Source organism: Alligator sinensis, unplaced genomic scaffold, assembly GCF_000455745.1.
Source record: "Alligator sinensis unplaced genomic scaffold, ASM45574v1 scaffold12_1, whole genome shotgun sequence".
Lineage (NCBI taxonomy): Eukaryota > Metazoa > Chordata > Crocodylia > Alligatoridae > Alligator > Alligator sinensis.
The window spans coordinates 260,384-282,486 of record NW_005841973.1 but is presented as its reverse complement, the minus strand read 5'-3'; the positions used below and the strand labels follow the sequence as shown (position 1 = coordinate 282,486).

Sequence of the window (22,103 nt, the reverse complement as noted above, 5' to 3'; positions counted from 1 at the left end):
ACAGAGCCGGTCCCTGAGCACGAGCTGGCATGTCAGCTGGGATTTGGCTGTAAATTGGTATGGTTGGGAGTGCAGGGTCACATTATCCAGCCCCCATGATGCCCATAGGGAGCAACAATTCTGCCACTGCTCCCCTGCCACCAAATTTCCAGACCTCTAGGGACCCCCACGGGCTGGATCTGGCCCACGGGCCAGGGGTTAAGCACCTCTGTCCTAGCACAAGAGAGGACTAAATTGCCTTTCACTGAAGCATGTTATTCCTCATGTTGCACCTCTTCTGCAAAACTAGCCTGAAGCACACTTTTGTGTCTTGACCAGAAATCTTTCCAGCAGAGGTTATTAATGACTATACGGTACCTTGTTAACAGTACGGTGCGGGATGATTACAGTACAGTAGCACCTAGTTTGAGTCCTCCCCCCTCTCCTCTCCCTGTTGGGATCCCAAAGTGTTGAACAGGTGTACACAAAACAGCAGGGAGCTCAGAGGTGGAGGAGGGACCTTGCTGTCTTTATTGTGCTGTCATAATACCTGGGGATCTAGGCATGAACCCGGAGCTTGTTGTTGGGTGCACACCAGAAAGGCAAGCCCTGCCCCAAAGAGCTTACAGTCTTTGAGCAAGAGGATGCCATGGTTACAGACACGCACAAGGGAATGAGAAAACAATGAGACCTTGTTGATCAGCGTGATGGGCAGGGGTCTCGGCCTATCCACAGCCTCTCTCCAGTCAAATATGCATGAGCGCAGATGGAGGCAGTTTGCGGGGGGATAAGAGGGGAGCAACCTCCCACAGAGAGATGAGAGACATGAAGCATATACTTTCTGCCTTCTCATCGCACCCCAACAAGAGAACAGGTATCTTGAAAGTCTGCCAATTCACCAGGATGCTTTCACCTGTCGTGATTTTGCAGCTAGTCTCCACAAGATCTGGTGGAGGCCAAGAGCGTGGTAGATTTCCTAGGAGAATTAGGCATGCTCTCGCGGTGGATATCCTCCTGAGCTAGGATCAAGAGAGTATATTGAAGAGAGAGGAATTTGGAAAATAAGCTAACTAGCCCATGCCTAGGGACAGAAAGAAAATTCCTTCATGAGCAGATGGTAACTTAATTCTCAGCTACAGTGTGAATTGCATTTACCTCCGAGTTATCTGGTACTGGTTGTGGCCAGAGAGGGGTTGCGGGCCAAAAGTTTCGCGAGACCTTTAACAATCAGGCCATCGGGGCATCCGTTTCCGGTCTGGAGACGGCACCTCCAGCAGTGAGCTGTAGATAATTGCATACTTAATGTTGTGTTAAACAGATGTCCAGTTTGCAGCTGCGCAACCTTGAAAATGCCTCTTTTTGCTTACCTGGATGCAGTGCGACATTGAGCATTGCTTTCATGAGAGCATCTGATTTGGGAAACAACCAGGCAGGCATCGGCGTAGCCGAACTTCCAAGCTCGGCTCTTTCAGGAAGTGATTGAGATCCACCCCTCCTTCAACCCCCGGTTGAATTGGGCCCTTGAATCACCATTTCTGACTTCCATAGACAGGTACAGTAAAACTTCATCTGCTAACCTGCCTTTTTGTTTTCCGGCCCCATTGTCCAGGACAAAGTGCCCCCAGGATTTCCAATTTCCTTTTGGCTGAACTAATACCTCAATTGAAGATCATTTCAAGTGCTCTTTGTTCTTGATGGAAGCAGCAGGTTTTGTGATTTACGAGATAGCTCTAAGCACCAAGGCCAGTTTAAGAGGTTAAGTCTCTTCTTTGCAGAGAGTAGTATTTTTTTTTAAAGAATCAGGTCTCACTGGCCTGCATGTAGTTATCTGGATGGAGAGATATGCTCATCTGACTTGTTTTCAAAATAGTTATCTCTAGTCGCTGTTCAAAATGTTGCTGACATCCTGAGCTCCAGTGCTTCCTTAAGTAACTTAGGCGATCTTGTATAATGATTATTAATTTTGCATTCAGGGGTCTCTTTCATTTGAAGATCTCAAAGCGCTTTGAAAACATTGGTCCTTGCTGTACCCCTGTACACCACAAACTGCGTGCATGGCAAGAAGCCCAGGAGGTTGTGTTTGAGATTGAGGCCCCATTGCACTGAGTGCTGTCCAAACACAAGTTTCCACCTCCAGGACGATGTGGAGTCTCAATAAGCAAGGCAGGCACAGGCTGGAAGAGGCAATGGGCACAGAGAGGTGACATGGTTTTTCTCGAGGTTGTGCAGTAAGTTGTGGTAGAGACCAGAGTAGAAGCCCGGTGTATTCCAAGACTGATGCCCTCACCGTTAGGCCATGCTCCCTCTGCAGATGGGCACAGAACAGGTTGTGACTTGGTGGGAAAACATTTTCAAAGGCAGAATGAGGAAGCAGGCTGCAGGAGGGAGGCAGCGGTTCCTATTCGTGCCTCCGGAAAATCTCCTTTAGGTTGAGTGGATAGCAGGACAGGATTGAGGTCCCAAGACTCTTCCTGTAATTACCTGGCTGTGCTCCCCTTTCATAAGGCTGAAAATCAACTTGCCAGCCTGCTTGCAGATGCTGAATTTTTTCACGTGAAATACTTGTATGTCCATCAAATCTCAGGTGAATTATAACTTGATCTCCTGTCTTCACCCGCAGCCCCCACAGCCGGTTATTGGGTCTTGTGGGTTGTGAACAGCCTTATTCACTTGACTCTGAACTCCATTTTTTTTAGCAGACCTGGAGATCTCCTGTCACTCAGGATTGTTCACACAAGTACCTCCTCTCGTTCACTGTTCACTGACTTCCACCTTTTTTCACTTTTTTGTTTCCCAGCTGATTCGGACACTTGGAAGCTGACCGCTCTCAAACTGCCAAGATGGTCATAAATGCCTGCCTCCCACAGTTCAAGCCAAGGATTCACTGCAACAAGGTAAAGTAAAAAGGCATAGCGGGCATTTATACATGTGCTCTGGGAGTTGGGGGGGTGCTTTAATTACAGTGGCTCTTAGAGCCACTCCAATTAAAGCACTTGAAGCATCTCGTGTATCAGCATCCCTGTGCTTTACAAATGGTGGTGGGGGCATTTTAACTAATTAGTGCGTCGGAGCAGCCTTGCTGCTTGTGTATAAGCTCCCAGTGTTTCCTGGGCTTGAGGAAATGAGTGTGCGCTCTGGCATTGGGTGGAAACAGCCAGATTGGTCTTGGTTAGATTAGGCTTGGGAGCCATGGGAGAGAGCTACCTACTTGGTACTTGGTTTGAGCAAGGGGGGGAGGTGGGGTAGTGGCTTTTTCTGCTGCCATGCATATGTGGTGTAAGAAACTGCAGGTACTGCAGCTCACCAGGCTCCATGGTGAGATTCCTTGGCAGACGCCTAAGTTTCCCTTTGGGAGCATTTCAGAAGGAGATGCAGCGAGTCACTGTGCTGAAAGGCATGCAGTCTCATAGTTGAGGATGCTTCCCATGCATGCTGGGCTGTGCTTCCAAGCATAAGGCCAGTAAATCCTGTGAAATCTATTGGCTTTGCCTCTCCTCTTAGTCCTGATGTTGGCCTCTTTGTATTTCTGCTGAGGCAACATCCTGAATCCTCTGCAATAGGTACCTGCCATTGGTTTCTCATGTTCCCTTTAATGCACTGTTCTAACAGCCCACTTCCCCAGGTGGACAGGCACAGCCCACTATTCCCAAGTAGCCATACAGGAACAACTGGGCAATTCATGAGAGCCAGAGATCAGAACCCACGCTTGGGTTTTAACCTCCCTGGCCAGTCATTTCATCCTTTACTTACATCTTGTCTGGCAAAGACTGGGTGACTGCTGGCTACGCCGCCTTCTTCTCTGGGTTCGGATCGAGTCCAATTTCTGCTTTCTTTCGTCACGCAGATTTCTGCCGACGGATATGAAGTGGAGAACCTCATCTCTGAAGACCTGGCGAGGAGAAACCGGGGCTTTCGCAGCGAATATTTTATCAAACCTCCGGTCCACATCACCATCTCCTTTCCCTTCAACATAGAGATCTGCAGGATTAACATAGATATCTCGTCGGGAGGCTACCAGACCTTCACTGGGCTCGATATTTACACGTCTACCTCAGCCAATAAGACCTCTGGGAACAGCCCCGAGGGTCAGTTCTCGCCTCTGGCCGGTCAGCCGGTGTCAGATAAAGACGTGTTCACCCTGGTGGGGAAGGCTGTGCTCAAAAATCAAAGCAGAGTGACTTTCAGCCACAGAGGCTTCAAGCTGAGGCCTCCCTTCCATCAGATGGAAGCTGGCTTCTCCTACCCAGGATCTGCATCTCAAGACCTGTGGAATAAAGGCCCAGCCTCACTCAGCAACGTATCGCACTTAAAGATTTGTATCACCCACGTAGCGGGAGGTGGCCTGCCTTGCATTAAGAGGCTGGAGGTCTGGGGCCAGCCAGCCAAGTCGTGCCCCCCAGAGTTGGTCGACGGTGTGTTCCAAGTGGCTTCTGGGTGCCACGCTCAGGACTTTGGCGGCATAAAGCCGGAGCCGTGGACGCCAATGGAAAGTGACTGTGTGCCCTTTAGCAATGCTGACAGCGAGCAGCAGACTCTCCGGAAGCTGGTTGATGTTATTCAGGATATCCCTGAAGAGTTCCTGGACCCCATCACTCTGGAGATAATGCCTTTCCCCATGCTGCTGCCCTCGGGCAAGGTGATCGACCAGAGCACCTTGGAGAAATGCAACCGGAGCGAGGCCTCCTGGGGGAGGGTGCCCAGCGACCCCTTCACGGGAGTCGCCTTTAGCCAGCACTCCCAGCCTCTGCCTCACCCGACGCTGAAGGCAAGGATAGACCACTTCCTCCTGCAGCACAGCATCCCGGGCACCAACCTTCTCGGCAGGGCGCAGGACTCTGAAATGGTTGCACCTTCTTCCCTCACGATATCTTCTCTGAAAAGGAAAATGGACTGTATGGAGCAAAGTCCCCATGACGGCAGCCGCCTGGAACCTTCCTATTTTTCTACTGCAAACTTACTAGTCACGTCTACCTCAGAGAGCAGTGCGAAAAAAATGAAAACTGAGAGCGACTCGCACTCGGCCCAGATGGACTGTTCAACAGGTATCTTGCATCCCTAATTCCCTGCGTCTCTCAGCTCCCCTGACCTTCCAGGACCAGTCGCATGCATCTTCCCAAGCGTGGTTTTCCTTAGCCCTCCTGAGTCCTGCAGCTTTCTACTCCAGAACCGGGGGCCTTTTTGTGAGCTTGTGTATTTTGTTAAATGCTTCTGAAAGGATTTTACCGTCTCATCTGCGTCCGATCTCTCTTCTTCCCATCCCCAACATAGTTATCCTTTAAACGTTATCTACAACCACTTCTGCATTGCTTTTTTTTTCCAGTGCCAAAGCTCACTGGTCTCCCCTTGACCTTATACAAACCCCTGTTTGGGACTGTAATTAGTTCCCATCGCTTGATTTCCTCCCCTACCTTGGGTCTGCTTTTCCTTCCTCCCCATCCTTTTCAGGTCTCATTGGCAAACTTTGTCAGGCTGGAAGAACATCCCTTGCCACAGTAATTTTCCAACAGGTTGCAGGTTTACTAGCCTAGACACAAGCCACTCACCCAGAATGGGGATAAGAAGGGTGAAATCTTAGCTGCCTTGGGTGAGCTGGTTAGTAGAAGCATGCAGGGGCTGCTCATACAGGTGAGGCGAGGCTGAGGGATCTGGGCTTATTTGGTTTGGAGAAGAGAAGACCGAGGGGGATTAAATAGCAGCCTTCACCTCCCTGCAGGGGGTCCAAAGAGGATGGAGCTGGACTGCTCTCAGTGGTGGCAGATGGCAGCACAAGGAGCAGTGGGCTCCGGTTGCAGCAAGGGAAGTTGAGGTTGGATATTAGGAAGAACTTTCACATGACGAGGGTAGTAAAGCACTGGGACAGGCTTCTGGAGAGGTGGTGGAGTCTCCATCCTTGAAAAGGTTTAAGACCCAGCTAGATAAAGCCTTGGCTGGGCTCATATAGTTGGGGATGGAACAAGCAGGGGGCTGGACTAGATCTAACCTCCTGAGGTCCCTTCCAACCCTAATTTCCTATGATTCTGTGACAGCAGTTGGGCTCCTATTTCTCATTATGTTTCCAGTGGTCCTAACCTTACGTGGTGTTTTCTGGCTTGGAAGATTGGCGTTTACCCTAGCACAGCTTAAGGACAGTCCTCGTATCGTGGTCAACAACGCTAATCTGAATTCATAGTTTCATAGTTTTAGGGTCGGAAGGGACCTAATAGATCTTCTAGCCCGACCCCCCGCCAGGGCGGGAGAACAACAAAAAACCCTAAAAACAAAAACGGGACTCAAATGAGTCCAGCCAGGTAGGCATCCAGCCTCTTCTTAAAGACCCCCAGGGTAGGGGCCAGCACCACCTCCCTTGGAAGTTGGTTCCAGCTCCTAGCCGCCCTAACTGTGAAGTAGTTTTTTCGGATGTCCAATCTGTACCTCCTCTCCATCAACTTGTGCCCATTACTCCTTGTTATGCCAGCGGGGGCTAGGGGAAACAGCGTCTCCCCCAAACCCTTCTGGTTCCCCCTAGTGAGTTTATAGACGGTCACCAGGTCCCCCCTCAGCCTTCTCTTGTGGAGGCTGAATAGGTTCAGGTCCCGCAGTCTCTCACTGTAGGGTCTGCCCTGTTGTCCCCGGATCATGCGGGTGGCCCTCCTCTGGACCCTCTCCATGTTGTCCACATCCCTCCTGAAATGGGGCGCACAGAACTGGACACAATACTCCAGCTGCGGCCTGACCAGCGTCGCACAGAGGGGGAGGATCACCTCCCTGGCTCTACTCGAGATGCACCTGTGGATGCACGACAAGGTCCGGTTAGCCCTGCCAACCATGACCTCGCATTGTCGGCCCATGTTCATCTTGGAGTCAATAATGACACCAAGATCCCTTTCCGCCTCCGTGCTCTCAAGTAGGGAGTTCCCCATCGTATAAGTGTGCTGCTGGTTCCTACTACCCAAGTGCAGCACCCTGCACTTGTCCGTACTGAAACACATCCTGTTCCTGTTTGCCCACCCCTGTAACCTATCCAGATCCTTCTGCAATCTCTCTCTCCCTGCTAGCGTGCTCACCTCCCCGCAAATTTTGGTGTCATCAGCGAATTTAAACAGGTTGCTTTCCACCCCAACATCAAGATCGCTGATGAAGAAATTGAACAGCGCAGGCCCCAGGACCGAGCCCTGGGGGACTCCACTACCCACCTCCCCCCAAGTCGAGTATGATCCATCCACCACCACCCTCTGAGTGCGACCCTTCAGCCAATCTGCAATCCATCTGACTGTGTAGGCATCTATGCCACAGTCGCCTAGTTTATTAATTAGGATGGGGTGAGAGACGGTGTCAAAGGCCTTGCTGAAGTCCAGAAAGACTACATCCACCGTGACACCTGCATCCATGGCCTTTGTGACCTGATCATAAAAGGCAATCAGGTTGGTCTGACATGAATTCCATCGATGAGGCCCCTGCCAGGGACGTTCAGATCTAATAGCCAGTAGAAAGAGCACGCAGGATGTCTGTCAAGCTTTAGCAAAGGCTAAGGGATAGCGCTTTACACAAGGGGCTGCTGGCGATTTAAGGAAGAGAGGTTGTTTCTGATGGAGAAGCCGTCTCACTTGCTCTGTGCACAAACCCAAGCGAGTGTCCAGAGAGAGCAATGGGAAGCAGCCACGGTGTCAGGCTCTCTGCCCGAGATATAGTCACGGTGTTGTAGTCGGTCTCCTGGCTCCCCTGGACCGTAGCTCCTCGGGGGTATCACTGGTGCATTAGGCATAGGTGACACTCCCGACAGGTCTCAGTACAGTGGTTTTTCAAGTCCTCTCTTTGACTTCTGAGCAGAGTTCCCTGCTGGGAGAGCGGGGATGGCTTGGGGGCTGAGCGTGATACATGAGATAAAGGCACCCTCCTTTCCTGAAGACTGGTGGCTCCTACTCTCCAAGTCTCTGACAAGGACTTACTTCATTCAGCCTCACCTGGCTCACAAGGGGTGGTGGCGTTCTTGACTTTTGCTTTGTCCTTGACTTAAAGTATTTTTTTTTTCTCCTGGCAATTTTTCTTCCTCATTTGTGTCTTAAGTGTATTAATCCCCAGATAGCTCTGCCTCTGCCTGTTCTTACTGGCATAGGGTTACTTCTCGCACCACATCTTTCCTGCTGACAGTGGTTCTCAACTGGGTGCCATGAGACCCTTTCAGGAGCGCTGCTCTCCACATGCCTGTTTCCATCAAGCTCCTGAAGAGCTGAAGTGGGATGAACCTAGCTCAGGCAGGAGCACCCTTTTCTGCCACAGGACTTCCCAGACCCGCTCGGCAGGCCCCTCCAGAGAACAGAAGCACGTGGGGCAGTTCCCCGTGCCAAGGCAGCCTGGAGAAACACCCGGTTCAGAACCGCTGCAAATCCTCACTCCATAACCGATATCGGCCTGGCTTATTTTTTCTTACCTGGGTAGAAGGAGGTAGCTTGCCACATCCTATCTCCAGTCGTAGGTTTACGATCGGACCTGGAGCGAGTTCCCTGTAAAGTTAACATGCGCCAAATGAGGCAGCAGCATTGCCGACGTCCTGCAGCACTGGTTTGTTTGCACGTTGGGAGCTGCCAAAGGCAGTGGATGTTTCTGGGCTCCACAGCAATGTAAGAAGGGGTGGCAGCTGTGAGAGGGTTAATGCAGCAGAGGGTGAGTGAGGATGAGGTGGGGAGCCTGCAGCCCCCGAGTGAGCCTGTGCCATGGAAGATAAGACTCTGCCCCGGCCCCCACACCCGATCTGTGTTCAGCACAACCCCCTTTCTTCCCCCTCGCCTCCCTGCCTACGTTGGCCAACTAGTTCATCCCAGCCAAGGCTTTGGTCTTCAAAACCTTCAAGGATGGAGATCCCCCCACTTCTCTGGGTAACCTGTTCCAGTACTTCACCCCTGTCCTAGTGAGAGAGTTTTTCCTAATATCCAAACTCAACTTCCCTTGCTGCAGCCTGTGCCCGTTGCTCCTTGTTCTGTCATCCGCCCCACTGAAACCAGTCCAGCTCCATCCTCTTTGCAACCAAAGGGATCCTCAAAGGAACTCTGCACTTCCTTTGAAGTGGTATCGGCTTTTTCTTCTCGTTTCAGATCTCAGGGCTGTTGCCAAAACCTTTTAAATTTATCCCTCCTTTTATTATATCAACAGATGGGCTCGGGAGAAAGTCCTAAACGCACTGTGAAACCATTTTCTGTTCAAATGTAGTCTGCCAGCAGTTCTCAACTGCGGTGCTGTTAAAATCAGGGATAATTATGGAGGGGTGTCTTGAGCCTAAAAACGTTGGGGAAAAACTGGCTAGTTGCTCAGTATAGTTACTAAGTCATTTAGTAATCCCTCAGAAAAATAGAAAAATTTAAGCTGAATACATGGTGTGGGGCGGGGGGGGGAAGAGAGAGAGAGAATCTGAGGCAGTAAAATGCAGGAACTCGTTGCAGTGTGAATACACAGCTCACCAATGCCTGCTGGACAGAAGATTGTGTCTTCAGAGGTGAGCTGAATTTTCATTTCCGCATTGTGTAAAGGTTTCGTTTCAAATCACCAAGGTTTGGGCAACAAATGACACACACCAGGTCTGTCTGGGGCAGGGACCTGAACATGCTAAAGGTGAATTACAGCTGCAGGTTTTGAGCCTGAACTGCGAGTTCAGGGCTCATTGGTCGATGAGTCGATAGTTATTTTTATTGCCGCCAAACCTACAGATTTTGTATCTTTAGGTTCTTGTATCTCAGTAGCACTTACTTACTTGTATCACCAAGACCCCCATTTACGTTCTGTTTTATACCTAGACAAGTTAAAAGACTTTCCCTGTGCTGAATGGCATAGTCCCATATCTTCCATACTTACCTGGCCTTCATTGCTTTAATTTTTAGTACCCAGTTTCTTTGTTTATGGTCTTCAGGAGCAGGTCGAGTGAAAAAACACTCTATGCTGCAAAAGAGCCCAACGTTTCCAGTGATGGAATCGCTCCTTTCTAGCTTGGTCCCTAAATTCAGATGCATGCTTGTTTCTGAAAGAAAGTGGTAACCAGTAGTGTGACCGCCAATGGTCCTCAAATGACAATGGGGCTTTGTTTTGGCATGAACGATCTGCGTCTGCCTGAGAGGCCGAGCGTGAGAGCTCTGAGCTAGTGCTCCAGGGCCAGAAATTGGACCTGACCGGTCCTGGCTTCCCCTGCTTGAACTGAATAGGACGTGCAAGGGCAGAGGGAGAAGGGCTGGGGTTTTCAAGAGGGGCTAATGGAGTGAGGTGCCTGAATCCTATTGCATAGTGAGCCCTGATCTTACTGAGCTGTCCATGCCGGCTGGCGTTTTGAGACCCAGATCCTCCAAAACACCTAGGCACATGCCAGATTGGAGCGATAACTGAGTGAGATTTCAGCGCTCAGTTCCCTTGATCTGCAGCAATGTAACACACAGCAAGTATATTTGGGCTGCTCTTCCACAGATCTCAAAGCATTTTGCCCTGCATAAGTGAGGGCTCATTCTCCCCCGTCTACGTATGGAGAAGACGAGGTGAGGGGAGGGGGAAGACCTTGTCCAGTCCATCACTGAATTAGTGCAGCAGCAGAGCAGAGCTCTCACCCCTAAATGCTATGACCTCCACAAAGCACGTTCGATTTTCAAGGCCCTTTTATGCTGAGGGATCTCAGACACTGTTGGGAAGGGAGCTGGGAGCACTTCTGCCGGGGCGTTCAGTGAAGAAGATCCACGGCAAAGCAGCACATACTTAGTCTCTTCCCAGCCCCTGTGCCTCTCTTTGCAGATCCAGTCTCCCACGAACAGAAACTGTCACAAAGCTTGGATGCTGCCTTGAGCTCTGCCCTCAGCTCCATGCCTTCCTTCACAGCCAGGTTAATAAAGGGCCACCAGCAGCCCCATAGCGAGGGGAGCTGCAGTACTTCGTGGACTACAAGTACTGCCCCAGGTAAGGAGTGGCCAGGGGAGCTTGGGCATCACGGAGGGGAGGGTAGAAGAGTAGCCTGTGGCCCTGTGCGAACTGAACAGGAACCGCGGGCTGTGCTGGGCAGTGCCTGGTCTGCCGTTTCTCCTCTGCTGAGCTAAAAAATGATGGGCGTCTGAATTTCCGCAGCAGGGGCTTCCCCCAAAGAGCCTTAATAGCATCTGCTTAAGGTACTTTCATGCTATAGCATTTGAGCACCTCGCTGTCCTTAATACTCCCCGTACCTCTTGCAAGGCAGGAAGCTATTGTTTATACCCGTTTTACCAATGAGCATCTTGGGCACTGAGAGCCGTAAAGGTATTTATGCACGACAGGCACAGGTCTGCTTGCAGCATGGATTAAAATATCCGCATGCGCTTCAGCCTGGCTAGCAGGAGTAGTGAGCCGCCAGGCACATCAGTGCAGATGTCAGCATGGACTAGCATCCGCAGTGCATGCTCACAGCCCTCCGCGGGCTTGCCCAGCCACCCTGGAAGTCCGTGCTGCGTCTTCGCTACCCTTGCTGGCAAGACTGAAGTTAGCCCTAGCTTGTCCCTTCTCGAGTCACCGGTGCTTTGTACCCATCACTGAAGGGACTCACTCAAGGTCACATGGGAAGGCTGTGGCGGAGTGGGTGTCCTGGTTCTCAAGCAGGTGCACTTTGTCATGAGCACAGAGGACTTGGGAGTTTTCTGTTACTGTTTCTGGGTCACAAAAATACCCTGCAGCCAGCTTTGCCTCCTCAAAGGGCACTTGGTTTTGCAGCTTCCTTTCAGCATGCGTAGCTCTGAGCTGCTTTTTCCCAGGAGCATTGTGCTCGTAACGTTTTACCGCACCTCCAAAGTCATGGCTCTTGCAGTGGTATCTGGACAGACCTTCATAGCTGTTAGGTGACGAGAATTCAAAGTGCGTATGTTCGCGCAGTGCAGCTGGTAACATCTGCAGAGCTTGGAGAAAGGGGTCCATAGTTCAGTCCCTGGTTGGGCAAAGGGGACAGAGACTTGAATCCTGCTAAAGAGAAAAGCCACTTGCTAGTTTTTGCTCTTCAGTTAAATTCTGGTGGTGCCAAACTTCAGTGTGCTCCAGCCCTTTCCATGCTATGGTCCTTGGAAGCGGGAGGTGGGTGCTTAAAGCTATTCAACTGGTTCAAAGAAAACAGGGACCAGCCTGAGCTACTGCGAGCTGCAAGTGCTCAAAATGAGCATGGTAGGAGTGGTGGGTGTTCATTCTTCTCGGGGTCAGGCCCTGTGACGAACATCTGGTGCCAGAGTTTGAGCTAGGCATGGGTTTGCAGGTGATGCTGTAACCTCGCCCAGCTTGTGTTGACGGAGCTCTTTCTTCTCTCTGCTTTCCAGAGCACGACAGGAGCAGCCAAGTCCACGCCTGCGCTTCCTGCGGTAAAACATTTTCCGCTTACTTCAAAACAGAGCCCGTCTACCAGCTTCCCTGCGGCCACCTCATGTGTCGTCCGTGCTTAGCCGAGAAGCAGAAGTCCTTATCGATACTGTGCATGAATTGCAAAAGGTCAGTGGCCACCCACGATGTGCTGAGGGTCCACTTCTAGCTCCTCTCCGTGGCTATCGAAAGGTTGTGGCTGGAGAGCCCCCGGGATGGCTCGGAGGGAGAGATCAAGAGCCGCTGCTCTTCCACTTGCCTCTCTCGATCAGTCCAAGGATGCGGTCCTTTAAAGAGCTTGCCAGATGGTCGCCCGTAATCCGAAGCGGACCTGGTCTTCTTACGCTCACAGAGTAGTGGGGGGTTAGGGCATCACACAGGAGCTAAGCGATTACAAGGATACTTAAGCCATAGCTTCTTTAACAAGGAAAATGTATTTATATGGTCCTGACCTCCACCCAGTCATGCGCCATCCATCTCTCACCATTCCAGCGGCTCAGTGCTTAGCATAGGTGCCTTTCGGACTGTGTGTCTAGCTTCCCTGTGATTTAAAACCATTTAAAGTATTTGACAAGCTGCCGTTCCGTCATGGACTAGCGGAAGTCCTTGTGGTTGAGAGCACGCGAACTACCCAACTTCTCCCCTTCTCCCTACCCCTGCCCCACCGTGCCCGGCAGTCTCCCAGCTACATGAAGAGCCCATAGGTCACCCATTCTGGAGACCAGTAGGCAGCGAAGAGGGGAACGTGGTTAGTGCATTAAGTAACTGGCAATGATCTCATTCTGCTCATGCGAACGGTGTAGAAAAGCCATTGCATTACACACAGCGTCACTCTGTTTATGTCGTACGACTGGACCAGCTCCCGTCCTGCTGATAGACATTTAAGCCTTAATAAAATTATGGTTAAAGTCTCTTTCTCTCTGCTTTGTGATTGGCTTCTCTGCGCGTCTCCCTAATGAATTCTTGCTCAGAGCAAAGGTGAAGAAGACAGCCAGGTCCAACAAAGGAATAGTCCTGTATTTTAAAGGGAGGGGCATGGGGGACTTCAGTGGACTTGTTCCCAGTTTGCGTTGACACAAGGTCAGAATTGGCACGATCCCTATGAGAAAATGTGACCTGGGTGTTCAGACCTCTGGGCACTGTTGAAAGTAGTGAATGACACAGGACCAGTATATGCAAAACGCACTTCCAAACTGCTCTCAGTTCAGAGGCAGCAAACCTTCTGCTCAGTCTGCAGTATCTGAAGGGGTCTGTGTTTCACCCATCCAGCAGTGACTCACCATTCACACCTCCTCCAGCCCAGATCTCCTGGAAGCTCATCTCTCTTAGCGCTTCCAGGATGAGCACCTCTTCCTTTCCACTTCTCTGGAGCTTAATGAAGCTGAGCTCAAGCCAAACGGCAGCTCATCCAGCCCCAAATGTTACGAAGGCGTCCTGGAAAACTGCCGCTCTGACTCAGTGTCACCTCTGGAAAATCTGTGCCGCAGAAATGGTGCGCACTGGCGCAGACTTACTGCCTGTAGCTCCTCCGAGCGCAGGGGAACGGCACAGGGATACATTTAGCTTTTTGTGGGACTGGCTGATATTTCACGGACTTGCTCGTGCCCAGGCCTGTCCTATAGATTTCTGCAGGGTCCAGCATCTTGGGCTGGGAATCCAGTGCAAAGACGCAGCGTGTGCAAATTCCAATGTTTGTCTGCTTTTTCTCTGGGGAAGGGACCTCAGGAGGTCATCTAGTCCAACCGCCTGCTCAAAGCAGGATGACGAGATCATCCCAGCCAGGGCTTTGTTGAGCCGGGCCTTAAAAACCTCCAAGGATGGAGATGCCACCACCTCTCTGGGTAACCTGTTCCAGTGCTTCACCACCCTCCTAGTGAGAGTTTTTCCTCATATCCAACCTGAACTTCCCTTGCTGCAGTTTGAGCCCATTGCTCTTTCTGTCATCTGCGCCCACTGAGACCAGCCCAGCTCCATCCTCTTTGCACCCCCCTGCAGGGAGGTGAAGGCTGCTCTTCAATCCCCCTCGGTCTTCTCTTCTCCAGACTAATAAAGCTCAGTTCTCTCAGCTTCTCCTTGTATGCCGTGTGCCCCAGCCCCTGAACCATTTTCATTGCCCCCCACTGGACTCTCTCAAATGTGTCCACATCCTTTCTGTAGTGGGGGGCCCAAAACTAGCCGCAGGACTCCATATGTGGCCTTCACTACTGTAGAACAGAGGGGAAGAATCACTTCCCTTGATCTGCTGGCAACACTCCTACCAGTGCAGCCCAGGATGCCATTAGCCTTCTTGGCAACGCGGGCACACAATGGGGTGGAGTTATGTGGGTGAGGGATTAAAATGAATGCCCAGAGAGCCATTGGAGGCTTTTTCCAAGAACTGAGTGCTGCGTAGTTTGTTCGGTCCCTTCCAATTGTTGGCACATCTGGGGGGGAAAATCCAGGAGCTTGTACTCCTGTTCTCTCCCTCTTCCCCCCCTTAAACTCCCCATGCATGCATGCTCATGATCACTAGCTCATGCTCCTTCCCTCAGGTATTTTACAGTGGGACCCTGCTTGGAAAAGGACACGGACTTGTAGGATTCTGCATTTATGGCATCTCAGCATTTCCAGGGAAGGAGCACTCGGTTTATGAACAAAAGGCCTCCAGCTTCTATTGAAATACCGGTGCCACGCACGTGAAAAACCAGGCTCGTGGCTTTGAAGCTCGGTGCCTTTCCTTTGGGTTCTGGGAGGAGGGGACTGGAGTGTCAGATGAGCCCTTGGGTCTCCAGAGCGGGCAGCACGTACTCTCCAATTGATTGTTTAACTCCTGTCCTCGGTTAGATCAGGGTGACCGAACAAAGCATCTCAGACCTGCTCCAAAGTACCTGGAGTCTTCGTCAGTATTGCAAAGACTCGGCCAATTTAAGGAGCATTAGTCCCATTAAAAGGTAGCATGGGTCTTGCATTTGGCAACATAACCTGCTTTATAGCTACAGAGCCCCACGGCTGTGTATCGTACGGGAGGCCTGCCTTCCTGCAGCTGTGGCTGTCTGGGAGGCAGCCATCTAGCCAGCAGTCGCTGCTGATCCAGACGGGAGAGGTAACCCACACATCACATTTCAGAAAGCAAATGGAAAGCTGCTGGGGGGGTTTTTTCCAAATAGATGATAGCAACCTGGGGCTTTCTTTGATCTGCAATAGCCCAGTGTGGCTTTAAACACTGCGTCTAACTGTTCCTACATCGCATTGCTGATCAGTGTGGTATTCAAATGAAAGGTGGGGTGTGGGGGGCTCATCCTAACTCTTACTGCGTTTGCTTACATACCCCCTGCTTCCAAAGAAGAGACGCGCTGTGCTAGGATAGAGCACAACAAGATTTTCCCAGAGGCCTGGCTGAATCCTGGCCACGTGGAGCAAGGGCACAGTCTGCCCATCAACGTCCCGCCCTCCCCTTCCTACTCAGCCAAAACCTAGAAGTTTAACCCCATCGCAGTTGCTGCTGAATTGACTTGCCCAGAGCCAAAAGCTGCTGTCAATTCAGCAGTGGCCGTGACAGGGTTAAACCTCTAACTTTTGGCTAAGCCGTTGTCTCCACCTCTCCTCCATGCAGCTGGGAGGGAGCCAGGCCCCGGCTCCCATCCCAGCACCCCCGTGCCCTCCTTCCAGTGCAGAAATCAGCTTTGTGACTTAAGACAGGCCCCCCAGCTTTGACAGCTAGTGGGAGGGGTATGGGTATGGTACGCCAATAAATACTCTATTTGCTGAAAATAGCTCTCTTTCAAGTCGATGGTGCCACTTTGATATGACCTTCAAGCAGGAAAGCTGATGGCATATGGTCAAGATGCAGCTTCTGAAAACCCGCTCCCCAAGCTGAGAGTTGAACCTGTCTGAACTGGCATTCCCCAGCACCCAAGAAGCATGCAAGGAGATGGGATGCCTTTGCCCATCTCCTGGGGATGTGTCTCTTCCTCATCTGTACTGCAAGGCCTGGGCTCCACAGCTGTTGGAGAGCTTTTCTCCATAGGCATTTCCCAGGGAGGGTTGGTTTCCCCATTGCTGCGGTGCTCAGCGTGGGGTTTCTCTGCAATGATACCATTTACCAGGACCCTGTTTAGGTTCTGCTTGAACCTGGGTGAAAAAACAGATTTGAAAGCTGCTTTTCCCTTAGCCAGTTAATCATACTGCAGTCCATCATGGCCTGCTCCCCTCCATGGGCTACAGTAGTGCTAATAAAGGCCAAAGGATCAGTAGCAATCTCCTGTTAGATTGGGTCTCAGTGGGTAAATTGGGATGAAGTGAGATGCTGAAATGCCTCAGACCCCTCCCTGTTCTGGGGACCACTCTTGCTCAGTCGCCTTGTGCTTCCCTGGCCGTGTCTGTCACCTCCTGTCTCTTGTCTCGGGGCCGTCGCGTGTGCGCAAAGCCTGTGGAATAACAGGAGGGTTTGGACGTTTCCAGATGTGACGGCGAGCTGGCTTCTGGCTGAAGGGGTCTCTGAACCAACACAACCTGATGCTACTTTGGATCTGGCTTTGGGACGTAGCAAGCTCCCTAGAGAGAAGCAGTCTGCGTCTTAGGAGGTTTTCAAGCAGGGCCTGGATAGGCCGTTGTCTGTGATGGTTCAGAAATCGTGCCTCCTCCAGCTGTGCATTTCATCGGAGAGTCCCAACCAGGGTGCTGGGAGAGCCTTTTAAGGGTGCCGCATAATATCAGCACTGTTAGGTGTGCAAGCACCTGTACGTGATTCACAAGATCAGCCCAGACCGTTCAAAGAGGCATCCATAGTGACAAAACCCATACTGCCCGACTCTGCCCTTTCTGAGGTCCTTGGAAATGAAGAATTGCCCTGCTATTTTTTTCCATAGCAAAAAAAAAAAAAGAGTGAAAGCAAAGAGCTGGCAACAACCGGGAGACTAAATTAAAGCTTGACATCCGCTGGCCCAGGTGGCCTTTAAGATCCTTCTCAGCTCTGTGATTGTATTAAGCGCCGGGTGTAGAAAATAACCTTGGATCGAGCAATCGCAAATTGATTTCGTTTAAGTGGAACAGGGTGATTGCAGAAGGTGCAAATGTGGACGAGCTAAGGGAGCCAATTCACAAAGCGGGCTGGACTGGGGAGCAAGGGGCCACGCATGTGAGGAGCAAGATGGCCAGGACTTTCTCGGTGTCAGGGGCTGAGTCTTTCAGGAATCTCTACCCAAGGCAAAGGGGGAAAAAACTAATAGGACATAGCACTAACGGGATGAACCCCCACCCCAACAGAAAATGGATAGTAGGAATAAGCCAAGCTTACAAAAGGCCTGACCAGCATGGAAAGCTGTGCCTTTGAGGTCAGGAAGAGCAGAGCTAAAGTGAGCATTGCTAGCTGTCAGGCTGTACGACTAGAGCGGGTTTCATCCGTATAAATAAAAGCCCATGGGCAGAAGAGGTGTTCCTGTGCAGTAGGATGCATTAGGCTGATGGCTGGAGACTAAAGATAATCCAGGTGTGGTCCAGAGCCAGTACTTGGCCCCTGGTTTCAAGGATGACGATGTTGACCCCCGGAGGCAACCAGCACATGCTGGGGAGGGGACCAGATGGCGTGCACTGGTCCATCCGTTGCGTACACCAGTACAGATTACACTGGGGTTGGAGCCGGCACACAGCTCGCTCTCTGTGACTCCCAGTGACACTGTTACAGCCTCCCACCCCGAGCTGGCAAGAGAAGACAGCGGCCTGTTCGGCTTCCACAAATGTCCGCTCTTGGGTGGAAGCAGACGGGCGGCGCGAGCGCGACTTGCGCTGGTTTAGTCGTACCCTGGACTGTTCCTGGGATAACTGCACGGGATTTGAGTCCGATGCACCCGAGTCAGTCTGTAAGGGTCTGCGCCAGGCTTACCAGGGGACAAACACGCTGTGTGTCCACATCGGAGTGGAGCAGCTATCTTGTACAAGGACCTGCAGGGCTCACTAAGCATGTCCATGTGGGAGGTAAGTGCCTAGCTCCCTGCAGATCTTCTTACCAGGATAGGTTCGTTGGGCAAGGATGATCCGAGACTAGGTGCATCTTTGCTACGCTGTGGGTATTTCCCAGGTTTCTGGGCTTTGCTGGTTGCTGCATGGGGCCAAGAAGGAAATGACCCCCCTTCTGCGGCTACATGTGTCAGGATTTTATTTTATTTTATTTTATTTTTTGCCTTCTTCTTCAGGGCACTGGGTGTTGGATGCAGCTGAGGCTGGGGTTTGCTCCTGGGCTGTGCTGGGGCTAAAACCTGGAGGTCCCTGGCTTGAGGCTCTTGCCCCCCTGCTCAGGGTCAGACCAATCGCCACATTTGGGGTCAGGAAGGAGTTTTACCCCATGGTCAAACTGGAGCAGACGATAGGGGTTTTGCTTTCCTCCCCAGGATCTCTTGAGCATATATGAACGCCCTTTTACAGCAGCTGCCGGACCTTGGCTGCCGTGGTCCTCCTGCTTTCCCTGTGGCAGGTTCAGGTGCCGTGCCTTGCAGCCGGGTAACGAGAGCCGGTTGTGTAGGGTTAGTAGGAGGTTAGACAATGGCGGGTTGAGTAAGTCTGATCCCGTCTCAAGCAGGGGGTTAAACTAAGTGACCTCCCTAGGTCCCGTCCAGACCTGCTTCTCTATGATGCTAGCACCCCTTCGCTGCTCCTCTGCCTGATGGATGCCGCGATTCCCAGCTGCGCGCTGTGCAGCACTGAGACAGCCGCGCTGATAGAGCCAAGTGACTGCCTGCTCCGGCCCAGCCCCGAGGGGTTCGTCAGCCCCAAAAGCCTCCTTCGCGACTAACTCTGCGATGAGATGCAGCCACGTGCTCGCCTGGCGCCTTGCATATCTTTCCATGATCAGCGCTAACAAAGGGCCCCTCTGGGGCGAGAAGAGCCTCGAAAACATCTGCAAACAAGCAAGTGCCCTGAGCGAGACGCGCGTGCGAGGCCTGCGGCAGAGGCAGGCGCCGGCTCCCGAGCTCGGGCCCTGCTGGAGGTGGGCTCTGTCGCTGCCGCCTGGAGCAAGTCCCAAACCCAAGCAGCTGGGGTGAAGACTGTCGCGTGACATTGCTATGGCCCCCTGCAGCCTTAGGTAGCGGAGAAGACTTCCAAAGCTCCTTCGGGACTGAGGTGCCCAAACCCGTTGGTCAGGGGAGCTGTTGGGTGCTCGGTGGCTGCGGTGCGTGGCATAGGGCCGGGATGTTCTTTGGACTCTGGGACCAGCGGCTATGACGGGCACTGGGAACTGGCAATCGCCTCAAACTTCACTGACCCCCACCCTCTTCCCCTGCTGATGTTGCCCGACGGGTCCTGTGCAAACCGCGCGGGGGCTGCGGCCCAGCCCGACCGTGCTGCAGCTACACCAGCTCACTGCCACAGCCTAGCGTGCAAGCAAGCGTGCCCCAGACTCTCCTGGGGCCAGCGTGAGAGCAGCAGCATGGGCAGACGGGTCGCTGCAGCAGGGCCTTCTGGACAGGGAATAAACCCTTTGGCTTCGGGAAACCGGGAGCTGCCTGGATGCTTTCCCATACTGGGCCGCGGGAGAGGGACTCCCTTGCCTCTTCCACCAAAGCAGGTGACGGTGGCTCGTGCGAGGGCCTGGCTGTTGGATCTTGGCTTTGCTCTGGGTCCTACAGGTAGCATCTACGTTGTCCTAGTCCGGGGAGAAGGCGCGAGCCAGTGCTTTTCCTGCGCAGAAGGAATGGGCCGGCGGAGATCAACCGCCCTTTGATTCCCTTGTCTGACCTGGCATGTCTCAGCCCACGTCCCGGCCTTTTTGCCTTTTATGTTTCATCCCCCTCCTGCTCCCCCGTCGCTCCCTGACTGATCTTCTGCTTGATTCCATTAAGTGATGCCGCGTCGCGGCTGCGAGTCCTTCGCCGCTCGCTCGGAAAACAGCGTATTAACCTTCCTTGACTTTAAAGAGCGTAATTACATTTTAATCTTATATTCCCACGTTATCATTCCACACACAGAGTCATTGGCATGCAGATCAGCTCTGGCTAACGTCATTTTAAGATACAGTCAAGGGAAGAGACGGGGCATGAGCGCGTAATGGCGTGGTCCAATTTAGCGTCGGCTTTGAGTTGTGTTCACATAAAAGTTTTTCTTTTGATGCCACCTATCTCCATATTTTTTTTAATTTTTCTTTTGCTGTCTCCTCTGGTGGTTCGACATGGGCCGAGCGCTGAACTCGCCAAGCTGTGCGCGGGGAGGCAGGATTTGAGCGGAGGATACACCGTTGAGTTGATAGTGCCTAGCTTGGGGCTTAAGAGCATCCACTGCTCCTTGTATCCATGCACCATTATCCCTGCATCCCCCGGCAGGCCAGCACATGGAGCACGTACGCAATCCCCAGCCCACCTCGTGCAAGTCGGAGCGTGCGGTTTATCGCCAAGAGCGAAGCCTCTTCAAGTCAGGATGTCCACATTTCTTTGTCCAGCTTTGCCACTGGTGGTCCTTGGCATTGCCCGGGGCTGGACAAGTGCGCCCCAGCCCAGCTCCTCTGGGCTCTTGGGACTGAGTTACCAGGAGCGCGGCGTCCCCAGCCCTTCCTGAGTCAAAGCCTCAGCCTTCCCCAGGCTGCACCAGCTCCTTGCAAAGAGCTCGGCAGCCACGTGGGGTCTTGAATGGCCCCTAGGTGAGTGCCCCGCCGCTCCGAGCTGTGTCCACACCCCGTGGCGTACACAGCACCCTGCTGAAGAATGTGGGGCTTCAGCTCCTCCATGCCTCAGTTTCCCCGATCTGTGAAATGGAGCCCAGTGTGCATTGAAAACAGCCTGGCCATGGGCTGCCAGCTGCACATCAAGCTAACGCTGCCAGGGCCTTTGAATTGCTACCCCAGGAGGCGGCAGGGCTGAGGGCAGGTCATTGCAATGTCCAAGCATTCCCACATCTCCGTCCGGCCCCCGATTAGAGCCACTTGAGCTCAGCAAGGCAGGCGATGGCCTCGTGCTGCTTGGTCACTCGGCAAAAAACACTGCACAGCGCCTGCTTCAGTGGTCACCGTGCCTAGCTCGGGCACCGGCTAAGCAGACCTCCTGGCCGACCGCCGGGCCTGGCACTGGAGCAGTGAGGATGGGGGGAGGCCACGTCCAGCCCGTGCTGCAGCTGGAGCACCTCGGCCCCTGCATGCAGCAGGGGGTGGCTGGGATGCCTGCGGCCCTAGGGGACCAGCACCTATAACCCTGGACCCCCCGCCTTGTAATCCAGTGGGCCAGCAGGAGTGTATACTGTATCCCACACCGTGTGCAGTACCCAAGGGCAGGGTGGGGAGTCCCTGGGACCCTCCCCACCATGCACAACCCTCCCAGGCATGGGCAGACAGGAGCAGGTGCTGGGCTGTCAAAGTTGCACCAGCTGGAAGGGCTAGTTTGGGGCATTGGTGGGGGCGCAGAAGCAGGGCCCAGGGGCCGTATGCAGCGTGCAGCCCCCTCCTCCAGCTGCCTAGAAGCTGGCCAGCCCGGCTAGAGGGAAATGAGGGTCAGATCAGATGCAAAAAGCCCTCAGGGCAGCAGCACTTGCGTGCCCCAGAAAGCACTGGGGACCCACCACGAGTCGCATCCAGCCTGTGGTCACGACAGGCATCACGCCAAGGCGGCCGCCAGCCCTGGAGCAGACAGGTGGGCTGGGGAGGGGGCTCCTGGGAATGGAGGTGGCATTCGTGTCTCTGGGGGAGCTCCAGAGAGGGGGGCGCTCGCGTGCAGCACCAGCGGGCAGCGCTGCTCCTGGCAGAGCTCCTGCTGCAGCCAGGCTGCCGGCCGGCCAGCCCCCGTCAGCCAGGAGGGCACGAGCTGGCGCGGCTCGTTCGTGTCTGAGCGGCGCTCACGCTCCAGCCGCGTGTAGAG

At 52.9% G+C, this 22,103-nt stretch overlaps 1 protein-coding gene across 5 annotated transcripts in view; it reads left to right on the top strand.

Annotated features, from left to right (window-relative positions):
- UBOX5 (U-box domain containing 5) overlaps positions 1-22,103 on the top strand; it is a 30,219-nt gene that overhangs the window by 594 nt on the left and 7,522 nt on the right. The window contains exons 2-6 of one of the 5 annotated variants that reach the window (XM_025200692.1): positions 1,298-1,531; positions 2,777-2,873; positions 3,824-5,021; positions 10,720-10,881; positions 12,252-12,420. In XM_025200692.1, coding sequence (XP_025056477.1) covers positions 2,820-2,873; positions 3,824-5,021; positions 10,720-10,881; positions 12,252-12,420 — 1,583 coding nt within the window. In that variant the 5' untranslated portion in view covers positions 1,298-1,531; positions 2,777-2,819. Of the gene's footprint in view, positions 1-917; positions 1,532-2,776; positions 2,874-3,823; positions 5,022-10,719; positions 10,882-12,251; positions 13,197-22,103 lie in introns of those variants that run through there. The other 4 variants (XM_025200693.1, XM_006020892.3, XM_025200694.1 and 1 more) reach the window with 4 other exon arrangements.